At 45.2% G+C, this 12,251-nt stretch overlaps 1 protein-coding gene across 4 annotated transcripts; it reads right to left on the reverse strand.

Moving 5' to 3' along the window:
- Positions 1–1,150: 1,150 nt before the first annotated feature.
- Positions 1,151–11,838, reverse strand: LOC112218358 (draxin-A). Of its 4 annotated transcripts, none has more exons than XM_024379093.2 (7): positions 11,618–11,838; positions 5,241–5,757; positions 4,689–4,912; positions 2,754–2,874; positions 2,146–2,238; positions 1,876–1,965; positions 1,151–1,729 (listed from the first exon to the last, which is right to left on the reverse strand). In XM_024379093.2, exons 2-7 carry the CDS (start codon positions 5,737–5,739, stop codon positions 1,617–1,619), a joined length of 1,140 nt encoding a protein of 379 aa, XP_024234861.1. In that variant the 5' UTR covers positions 5,740–5,757; positions 11,618–11,838; the 3' UTR covers positions 1,151–1,616. The 4 variants fall into 4 exon arrangements, with proteins under 4 accessions (XP_024234861.1, XP_024234869.1, XP_024234851.1 ...); XM_024379101.2 differs by having other exon boundaries at positions 11,613–11,838; XM_024379083.2 differs by having other exon boundaries at positions 5,241–5,760; positions 11,613–11,838.
- Positions 11,839–12,251: the final 413 nt, after the last annotated feature.

Consider the following 12,251-nt stretch of genomic DNA (forward strand, 5'->3'; position numbering starts at 1 on the left):
GTGTTGTAATTTTGCTTTACACCTGGGAGCCAAGTCAATAATCGGAATTTAATTGAATATGTGGTAACACTCCTCTGAAACATCTTCTCATACACTAAGTGTTAAACAATTCTCCATTCCTTTCTATCTAAAGGCTTTATGGGCTGTTTTACAGTCTAGGCAGGTCCCTTATTGATGCTGCTATTCCCCATGTATCCTGCCACGATTTGGCTGGGTGTGATCCATCATTCAACTGGCTGCTTTCCAAGTTTCAGCAGTGCACTCAGTAGCACAACACTTTCTCAGGGGTTATTATAAGAAATACATCACTACTGCTTTTCTTCCAAGACTGTAAATCAGAGTGAGAGCAACATGGTGCTCCCAGTGTGCTGGTTGTTTGGGACGAAAGACAAGTATTACTTACTCTGCCTGATCAAATATTGATACAGGTGCAATTGTGTGGTGGGAGTGGGAGCTAATGTTTTACTCACTAGTACACTTCATGTCAGCTAATGCTTTACTCACCAATGCACTTGATGTCAGTGATTTCCCTTTCTTTACACTCGGTGTTTCAAATTTTGTTTGACCACCTTGTTTCTCCATTTGAGAGACAAGAGAGAAAGTGTGAAAGAGGGATGCAGCAGTGAGACTGTGGAGGATCAAGGTCACCTGCGTAGAAGCAGAGAGAGAGAGAGAGAGAGAGAGACAGGGAAAGAAAGGGAGAGAGACAGCATCTGTCCTCCTCCAGGAGGCCCTGGGCTCTGACACACAGCATCCCACTGAGAGCAGGGGGCATACAGCCCCATCCTCAGAGCTCCTGTGGCTCTTTGGAACCAACTCTCACATCTGTCTCCACACAGAGTGCTGAGAAGAATTATCCTCACTGGTGTCATGGAGTATAAAGTTTCATAAAAGACCCTGATCCCCGTGACTAAACAAACTGAATCCATAGAGGTAGCATAATGATAAGAATCTTAACCAAGCCTGCCTCTGCCCTGCCTGTCCATGAAATGGTTAAAGGACATGAACCCCCACTGACTCACATGAGCCATAGCTCCCTCTGTATCATGTGAAACTCTGTGGTATGATGTAACATGAGGTCCTGGACATTTGACATGGCTAAATCCTACACCCAAAAGATCAACCCTCAATAACACTAGGGACAACCGTCATCGTTGTACAAGAATTTAATCACATACAATTAAGTTGAAAAAAAAAACACAATATAGACAGAGAGTTCTGTTTGAAGTATTGTATAAATAAAACATATAGTTAAACATATAAAAGGAAACTCAAACAAACATGTTTGCTTATCATACTAATTACCTTTTAAAGAGTAGTGTAACATTATCAGTAGAAAAGCAATTGGTAATCAATCCATTCTCAGAAAAGACATTCATATGTACAGGACACAGATATTCAGACACTGCACAGTTGTTGTTTTGGACCTAACATACATGTACATGATTTTGTGGCATTGAAGTGGGGGAGATGATATGAGTTGGTAGTATGAAAATGCTGAATGAACTATCACTGTCAGGTGATGTATAACCTGTGTTCTGTCTGTTTTGTCAGAGGGAGTGGTCATGTTCAATTTGTAGTGTGTGTGGGGGCCTCTGGTGTGTGTCTGTCGCCCCTCACACTGTGATGAAGGCACCCTGGTCACTGTTGGCCGACTCTGGCACCACGCAGCGGCCCCTTCGCCTGGTCACTCGACGCTTCCGGTGGAACTTGGCATAGCAACGGAACCCTTAGACAAAGTAATAGGACAATAGAGGATGGATAAGCAGGTTACTGACATATAGAAAAATACCTTTATCACCTACTGTTTGTTGGTTGTGTTCTCTCAAAATCTCTGATGTTCTGTGGCTTTCACCTGATACATCCCTTACTCACCTTCCTCGCACATACAGTCGTCATAGCACTTGTTGTTGAGGCCCCGGTTGTGAGGCTTACACTCGTGTTGTCTCAGGTCACAGCAGGAGCCTATAGGAGGGGATAGAGGGAGAAACCATGTGACTTCTGGTTGTAAATTTAAAAACAAATGTTTCAACCGTCACATGGCCTTTATCATAACGATCCTTCAGGAGACCATGACCTGAGAGGTCAGAGGTCAAGGATCAGAGGTCAGGAGAGTAGTGGATGTGCGACAGTTTAGTCACTGACCTGGGAGACAGTCCAGATGGTGGTCACATGGCTCGATGGCATCAGTGTCCACTGTCACATTGCCACTGCTCAGGTTCTTACTGCGCCGCTTGTCTTCAGCATGCAAAACAACAAACAACAGATTGCCAATAAAGTACTTGGACTGAATGATTCAACCCAGGCTCAGACTAACAGATGGACAATCAAGCAAACACTTCAATGTCAATAGAAATAACAGATATATCACACATGTTTATTCTGTGCTGCGTGTTCAGTACATGCCAAGGGATCATTACAAATGTAGGACATGATCACCCTGTTATAGCAGAACTTTTCTGCAATCTAGGCAATGTTAAATTTGTAGTGTATTTGAGGTTTTAAAAGGATTCTGAAGTTTGTAATTTCCACATTATGAAAATCTATCAACCCCTACAAAAATGTCCATTAATTATAATCCACATAATAATTCAGATTTCATGTTGCTGCAGGATTATTTTCCTGCTGTAGTAGACTGGCTCAAATTAAGATCCTGTATGTTTTTTTGGGGGGGTGGAGTGAACACATTCATGTGTGACTTTCCACCAACATTAACATTAGCTGTATCTTCTCAAAACATCTAAAGTGCTGACCTTTCTTCCTGGAAGATGGCCAGGCGTCCACTGGCTTCATGTCCTCGTAGTCTGTCCAGTCAAACAGAGTCATGTCCAGAGTGGGCATCACCTCTCCTTGCATCTTCCCCCGGCCAGACTTCTGTAATGCAGAGAAAATACCCCATTACAGCCTCACACCATTGGTCTCTAACTACATTCCAGTATGTTTCTGTTGGGGTGTTGATGTGCACTGCCACCTGGCCCATAAAACAGCCTGTTAGTTGTGAACACCCATGACTTCACACCCCAGAGTGCTTTACTGGCAATCAAGTTGGCTACTGAGGACATGGCTACCTACTACACTGTTTATGGACCTGAGGCAGCATACATACATCAGATGGTAGTGTTACTACTGGTCAGAGGAGAAGGCCTGTGCTGATTCACACAGCTGTGATTTTACCAACACTGTCAACAATGTCCCACAATATTAAACCCTGAGCCGAAGCAATTTTAAGTTGAAGTCAAATTTAACAAAACATCTCCTCTGAGGATTACTCAGCCAAAACCGATATGTCATAAACTTCAACAAAACTCTTTACATAATGCATATCCCCTGGAACTCTGGGCTGTGTTAACAAAATAATAGCAGGTTATTATGAAGTCAATTTGACATTGAGAGGTCTCCTGGTGATGTCTAGAGAGACTGGACCAACCAGGCTTCTGGTGCACATTGATCCCAGCTCATTCCGTCTCACCCGAGGAAATATTGAGGAACATCAATTAGATGTGGGATATTAGTGCTTGGCTGTTTATTTAGCCAGCAGCCGGAATCAAATATTAGTTAAGAACGCTCCCAGCATCCCTGTGTCATTGAACCCAGGTCCACTCCAAGCGAGGCTTCCACTTCAGGCCGGTATCTGACAGCTCCTGAATAAAGACATACACACGGTCTCCAAGGTTCTCCGGCAGCTTGTAAACAGCATACCAAGCAGTCAGACAGACCAGACATCAAACACTCACAGAGGCCAGTAAAGCCAGACAGGGCTACAGTAACTCTGGAATTATGGGCCTGGGAGAGGAAAACACCATGGGCCTGGGAGAGGAAAACACCATGGGCCTGGGAGAGGAAAACACCATGGGCCTGGGAGAGGAAAACACCATGGGCCTGGGAGAGGAAAACACCATGGGCCTGGGAGAGGAACACACCATGGTCCTGGGAGAGGAAAACACCAAGGGCCTGGGAGAGGAAAACACCACAGACAAAGAGTAGGCTCCTCGGAACAGATGAGTACTGTTATTTACCAGTCTAATGAGTGTATTGGTGGTTTGATAGCATCCTGTGATAAATAGATGGATGATAGATGAGAAGGAGTATTAATATTTGAGGAGCAGAGAAGATATCTAACTCTGTGTGTGTGAGCGCTGTGATGGCAGGCAGCATACTGGGAGAAAGTGATTGACAGATGGCTATGAGGAGGAGGGGCCAGGCAGCTACACCTCACCCACCACACTTCTACAACCCCCCTCCTCATACAAATGAGCCCATTGCCTCCTAGACGTTCAATCATGGATTTACCAGACAGGAATACATAATAACCAAGACAGTAACAGAGAGGGTATTCTACTACTTGACCAATGATGGTGTGAACTTGACCCCCAAGGCATGTGTTATGTAGATTAGAATAACTATATCCATCATATCTAAAAACCCTTGAGACCAGACTACCATATTGGCTATTATGTTCCAACCACCCTCAACTGATAGGTAATTTAAAAAGCCTGTCTCCTCGTTTTTCTGAGATGAATAATGAGCTATGTGATACATTAAGCCCATTATGGAGCCTAGGTATTTCCAAATAGGAAATACAGTCGCTCTTTCTTTACCATGGACACGCATCTCTATAAACCCTACAACACTGAGGCACAACTGACAATGGTATTTCTAATAAGCACTCATATGTCTTTATGGGGTACCTGGGGTTTGGTGGAGGCTGGGGGCAGCGTTGGGAGATGCTCGCTCATCACCGTGGAAACCGCATAGGAGCCGGAGCCAAAGACCACGTAGATGGGGGAGGGGGGTTCAGTGGGCGGGGTCAATCTGTGAGAGGAGGCGGCTGCAGCGGCAGAGGAGACAGATCCCTCCTCAGACAGATCCCTGTTCTTCAGAACAGAGCCCAGCTCAGGCTCAGGGAGAAAACCTACAATGAGGGAGAGAAGGACAGAACAGGGGTGGGGGAGGTGAAGGATAGCCAGACATTATCATATACACCTAACAAGATCTCTCCCTGTTGCCAAGAAAAATGTATTATGTTTTTTTTGTTCATTGTTAAGTATAAGGTCAACTACTTAAAATACTTAATCAATTTATCAATGCCCTATAACAAAATCACAGAATTTAACATTATGTTTTTAAATTGATTAGTATTTGTGCTCTTTTAGAACTCTTTATATTACATTTATAGAGAACTAATCCCAAACAGGCTCACGGCTCATTATCTGATAACCCTTGATCCATTGGGGATTCACCTTTAGTGAGCCGACCCTTATCTCTCCGACCTCCATGTCTCCTCTGGTCAAAGTGGTGCCCATGCCCCTGGCCTCTCCCCTTGCGTGGCCCCAGAGGGTGGTTGTCTCGGGCATGAGACGGGTTCCTGAAGCCCCCACGACCCTTCTCCTGCTCCCTGCCCACAGGACCCATCTCCAGTCTCACCGGGTTCAGGCCCTCCAGACCCGTCCCATCATCCTCAGGCCGAGCTGCGGGGTGCAGGGGCCTGCGGGAGAGAAGCCCAGCCCCAGAACTGGCTTTGGCACCGCGGGACCCCTGGCCACCATGCCCCCCTCCACGCTCCCTACCGTGCCCATGACTCTGGAAGCCCTGATCAGGGTACTGGAGGGCATTGCCACTGCCTGGCGAGGGCTGTGCCAGTCTCCTCTTTGCATGTGTGGAGCCAGGTTCAGTGCTGTGTGAAACAGCCAGAGTGGAGAACAGGAGAGCCAGAGGCAGACACCAGGAGGAAGACATCATCTATAACCACAGAGCCACCTGCTGTAAAAATACAACAGTTTTCAGTACACTCATTCTATATTTTACATGACAAAAATGGACAGAAGCAGCTACATTATGATGACACAAACACACTATGGACTGGGCTGGTGAACTATACTTCTCAGAAAGTCCAGAGTACATTCAAATATACAGTATGTAGACAAACTTGTCTCCCGTCATGTTTTATATAATCCCTACAGAACATAGTGTTTCACACCATCAGTCACTGCTGATTGGTGTGATATCCCTCTGTGAGTGCCTGTGGCTTTGAGCCTCTGCCATGGAATCCACCACCAGGCAGCCATACTATCCTCCTCTGCCATGGAGTCCACCACCAGGCAGCCATACTATCCTCCTCTGCCATGGAGTCCACCACCAGGCAGCCATACTATCCTCCTCTGCCATGGAGTCCACCACCAGGCAGCCGCACTATCCTCCTCGGAAGACCCCAGGCAGTACGCTGTTCCCTTGTCCTCTGTTCCCAGAAGCACTCAGTACCACCCTATCATAGCCTACTCACCCTTCCACCATCCCTGTGGCTGTGCTAAGGCAGCACTCATCAGTCTTAGCAGTAATCATTACCCTCTTGTGCTAGCCTCTCAAGCTGCAGTGGCTCTTTAGGAGCCTATATAGGACACAGACATACAGACCCTTAGTGCTGTAAAAATGTGTTGTAAAAATGAATTTCCCGGTCTGTCATCCTCTTCATCATAAGATGCTTCAGCCGTTCTCCAAGACAGCCTTGCATTATGTATACCTGTGGGCTCTAGGAGCTGCATCTCCAACCCACCTGTCTATTTATTATAACAGTAAGAATCAAGTGTGAGGTCGATATGATTGAGAAATAATGACATAACCCAATTAGTGGCACTGCCACTGACCGCACTAAGGAGATCAAAAGGTGATTGGTACAGTGGGACTTTCTGAGAATATGGGCATGGGGCCTGAGGACTAATAACCACTAGCTAACTGACCGACTTCATTTGTATTCAACTCGGGATGTCCTAGAAAAATGTCAGAGTTCTTGTTTCTAACCCCCTGGTCTAGTTCATGTGAGTTCATTTGGGTTGTTTATTAAAAAGAACAAGGTGAGCTTTCTGTTCCTCTCTGATGGGTTTGGACCATCCATCGCCCTGGCAACGCAGCATGACTGCTCTGCCCCTGGCAGGCCACTCTTTTATGTTAAAGACAGGCGACGGTGCGGCCCATACAGAAAATCTATAGGGGAGAAGTATTGACCTGCTGCTGCAGGGGTGTTGTAGGTCGATAGCCTTGCCTCTTCAATCACACACACACACACACACACACACACACACACGCACGCACGCACGCACTTTCAAAAACACTCCACCCTGAGGTTTACACTGAGTTATTTAGGTGCTTTGAAAACAGGCCAGGACTAGGAGATTGCGTTATGGGGAGGAGGAGAAGCAACTGCTGTCAAGGGGAATGTGTGGTGCTATTGCAAGCAGGCCTGTATGGGGATTAGACACAAACTGCTATCTCTTGCCTGTCTCTGGAGGAGTTCTACCCACTGTGCAGTTTGCAAACAACAGTGGGACGGTAGCTGCTGAGGTGAGACCTTTATCGTCTATAACCTTACGGTGTGTCTGAGAGAGAGAGGTACAGTGCCCTTTCCCACACAAAGTGTTTGGTCAGGCTTTATATCATCCTCCAGCCCTGTATATTTGACACTGCTGTGGTAGAGAAGGGTATTTTTAATCACAGGACAGAGAGACTTCGCAGAAAAATGGCATCGCAAGAAAACACTCCAGCTTGTTGGTCTGCTCAGTGAGAACCATGAGGCCTTGCTGACAAAATGAACAAACCAACCAGTCCCAAAAAATAGACAGCAGCAAACAGCATCAACATGCACATGACGTACTGTACATATTGACTGAGCCCAGACTCATATTGGAGATCACAGAGTCCTCTGAAATGAGTGTGCAGATAATGGGGCGCAGACACAGAGGCTGAGCAGCATTCTGATTGAATGGCACCACAAATATTTCTCTCTCACATAAAGAGAAAAGGGGCGCCTCCATAGAAACGGAGTGGACTGCTGGTCGGAGCCTGAATAGCCCTGTCACCTTAAAAGGAAGGCGGTGGGTAACAGAGAGGGGCACAGAGGCAAAGAGCATCCTTGCCTAGCAGAGCCCCTTCTCCTTTGGCCCTTTGATGTAGCCGTCAACAGGTGGTCCTTTGAGAAGACTCAGGATGGGGGTGGAAATAGAACACACTGGGGTAGAGTTCTCAGCATCTTCTGATGATAAGCAGCCCCTACTAAACAGTGTATTATACAGCACTGTGTGATATAGGTAGGACGCAGCAGGGGTTAGCATCTGGCGCCGAGGCGGTGGCCAGGCCAGGGGGGCAAAACCAAGTGGCCAGGCCAAGCGTGAAACTCTTTCTGAAGACAGAGAGGGCTTTGAGAGCACATGAGGAGGAGTAGGATACAGTATGAGGTGTACCTTCAGTTTATATACACATGGAAAGCTGTGAACATATTGAAAAACCTATTGAAAAACTGAGATGATATGAATTGAGATGAATTAGTGTTCAGACAGAGGTAGGTCCAGTGATGATGGGTAATCTAGCAGCAGAGTGCAAAGGGCCACCTCTGAGGCCTGGTTCATTAAACACTGAGATCTGAGACCTCTCTCTGGTCCATGACCAATTGGTCAGTGCTCAACAATATCAGGCCCCGACATGTTTCATAGAAGCTCAGCTTACAACAGATCATGGACACAGCTGAAATTATAGTTTGAAGAGGGCCTGGTAGTGAGGGGAGCAGCGAGGCAAGGTGAGGCGAAGCAGTGGCACTGGGCACTGGGCTGGCAGTGGACTCTGTTTTATGTGCATAGATAACTTCACCTGCTGGGCCACAAGCCTCCAGAAGCCATCTGCTCCTGTCCTGTTGTCTCTCCTAGCAACCAGCATGGCCACGAAGAACGACCAAACAAAGATCCAAAAACTCCCGGAATCATTCTGGGTTTACATAAAGAGATTACAGGCCCATGTCCAAAAGCACATTTATATCAGATGATTTACCTGATTAGCAGTGTTCCGTCAGGTTGCAGAGTGTGTGCCTTCTGTGTAATGTGAGAGTGAGAGGACAATGGGAAGTCAGGAAGGGAGGGGGTGGCTGGGCTCAGGTGGACTCTGGTCCCTGTCCCCATCACATATGGCTCACTGGAGAACAACAGACTTCACACCAACCAGACCAGAAACGCATGACTAATTCACCATCCTTTCTTTGCTCCCCCAGTGAACAATGCCAATAACCCCCCCCCCACACCCAAAACAAAACCAAATGGGAGGTCTTGTGGTAAACACAGCTGGTGATCCACTGCGATAACTGTACACTCTAGTCAAAATAAGAATGCAGGGAAAAAGATCATTCAATAGCCTGTATATTTAAATGCCCAAAAAAGGTTTGATTTCTCAATCATTCAGCAGACTTAAAGAGTCAATGGATGCATTCATGTATCTATTAGCCGATTAAAATATGCTGTTCATCAGGTGTTCGCCATGTAATAAACACATAAGATTCTCAATGTTTACCAACACTTAACTTTCATAAGTCTGATTTCCATCAGATTTCTCAACAAATACTTCAGGAAAGCTACTGAAAGCACTATAAAAAAAAATCAGCAAGTAGCCTTTCAACTGCCCAGTCAATAGAGAGCAATAGTAATGGCGTCTTTTTGTAGGCACTAACTCGACCTATGGGAAAATGAATGGAGTTTTTGTAGGGTTTTTGGATAAATGCCCAAAATAAGGTATGTGGTAAACATGGGCTTAGGAGATCTTATACGTTTTGTTCTATAAGATCATCTTCAGCAGCTAAAGTCACTTTTTGTGAATTTTGAGCACATAATGGCAATATAATTCCTAAAGGTCATGTTAACTGACTGATATGTCATAGAACAAAACATATAAGATCTCTTCAGCCTGTGTTAATCTCAGACCTTATTTTCAGCGTTTATCCCAAAACCCTATTCTTTCCTCATAGGAATAGCTGAACGAACCAGAGGTAACTCATTTATGGGTTTTAGGACTACAAGCTGGTGAGCTCTATGACCGCTGATTTAAACAGTTTGAATTCTTCAGCTCTCTAGAGAACAATATTGGAGATTTCATACCATCAACTGGGAGCTTTTGCAGCTCTGAGTGTGCATCCTTATCTGCTGAGCCCCTGGAAACTGCTCAGTGTGATGAGAGCCATAAGGAAGGCCCATCTGTCAGCAAGTGAGCCGATGCAGAGAAGAGGCACAAACTGATTCTGTGGCAATTTCGTTGCAGGTACAACAGATGTGGGGCAAGATCGAACATTGCCACGGTTGCACAGCAACATCACAGACATCCCGCAATGTGGCCATTATCTTCCCGTAGAGCACGCTCAGTGCACACACACACACTCACAGCGGGGAAACCTCCTCCAGATACCCACAGAGCAGAGAGAGAAACACGTTCCAGCAACGCTCTGAGACACAAACAGCACCAGGAGAACAGAGCTACAGACATCCCACTGAGAGGAGAAAGACAAGGGAGAGACAAAGAGACAGGGGGAGGGTAGGCCAAGAGAACAGACAGACAGTAAGAGAGAGAGAGAGAGAGAGAGAGAGAGACAGAGAGAGAGAGAGAGAGAGAGAGAGAATTTATCCAGGGCAGGGTTAATTGGAACAGTGACAGTGGAATCTCTCTCTCTCATTTGATGTCACACAAGGAGACCAGCTGGGTCCACTGTTCAAAAACCAAAACACAACAACAACCAATCAGACTGAACCAACCATGAACCCGAAAAGATCACTGTTGACAGCATATCACACTTTAACGCTCATTATAAGACATGGAGATGGTGGCCACGCTAGGTAGTAGATCACCAATGTAGTCCATAGTGGAGGAGATTTGCTATATTGGCACAGCTCACTGCTTTACCTAGCCTACACATTATATGAAGAGGCAGCATAGTGATAGTGTACTAGGAGGTTATCTACGTAAGTGGAATGGAGGAAGAACATTTGTTAATTAATGCTTGGTTAGGCTACCATAAAGTCATGATTAATCTTTCCATATTTTCCTTGAGTTTGCTATTATTTTTATGAAATTTCTCTCAATAGTGAACGTGGACTGGATGTGACCCCCAGATCGCCCTGCCGGGAGCTTCACAATCAGGTCTCTCCACAGTTCTCATAGGGATCACATTCACATTCCTGCTGATTGGCTTGCTTTTAATTAACAGGCTTATTAATGAGTCCACAAATATTGTACACCCACTGTCTCTGCTTTATATTCACTTACAGTTGATTAATAAAATGCATGATCTCACAAGGAGACAGCCTACCTAAAATCTCTCACTCTCTCTCTACATAATTGCAATATATGAGTCTCTTTTAACATGTTCATTAATACTCTTTGAGCTATTTTCCTGATACAGAACAAAAACATATTTTATTTCCCATATCAGAATGACTTTCCCCTCTGTCAAATAACAGAACACAGTTAAGTTCAGATAAGATTATCATAAAACGTACCACTAAGCACTTAGGAATACTGAAGGCACTGTTGAGTATAATAAAAAGGCAAACAATTTCACATATTTCTTTAAATTTAGAATAATTGTCCGCCACGGTTTCTATCTTGCCTTCAGTGGAGTTCATTCATATAACCTAATAACTTTATAGAAGAAACAAAAGTGGGTGTTATTAATGCACTAGCTAGTACAAGATGTAGTCTATTGAATGCAACAATATAAAGCTAAATGAATGATACAGGTGGCACATTTGGTTGGCTATAGTTCGTTATTGCGACAGAGAACCTTTTAACACTTGAATAAATTGACAAATTACCTTACCCGCGTTGGTTAATCCGTTGAGGTTGACTATTAGTGTAAAGGGAATTCAGTCTTATGGGATGACCGATATATTTTGATAAAGCGCACAGGACTCAAATTCCGTCTGTGTAGGCTCCGTTCACGGTCTGTGTGCTGGTCGTTGGGATTGTATCTGGTTTTTGAAGAGTCACCGGCTGGAAGCGCGTAACCGTATGCGCGTTCGTGCGGAGATTTGTGTCAGCGTTTGTCCCATTAGGTGAGGCGCATGATAATATGTTTCCTGAGCTTGCGATAGGATACATCAATTTGTCGCCAGTGTTGGCCGGTAAAGTGAGAAACTGTCGAAATGTATTCCTTCTTTGAGCACAATTCATATATCAAAGTTTCCTACATGCAATGGGAACTGAACATTGAAACAAGTAGTACGCAAAGTGTGTACAGTACACAAGTGTGCATCAATAAATCATTTCGCAGGAAAAATAAAACAATTGGGTTTCTTGTGTAAGAATATTGTATAACTTAAGAACCGGCATCCGTTCATGTGGCAGTAGGGGGTAATGAAGAAGTTGAGGCACAGCATGTTGTGGAGGACCCCCTGCTTGGCACCGCGCATATGACTCCCCAGCAAGAGCGCACAGCGAGCAACTACTGTGCC

The sequence above is a fragment of the Oncorhynchus tshawytscha genome, linkage group LG02 (genome assembly GCF_018296145.1).
Source record: "Oncorhynchus tshawytscha isolate Ot180627B linkage group LG02, Otsh_v2.0, whole genome shotgun sequence".
Classification (NCBI taxonomy): domain Eukaryota; kingdom Metazoa; phylum Chordata; class Actinopteri; order Salmoniformes; family Salmonidae; genus Oncorhynchus; species Oncorhynchus tshawytscha.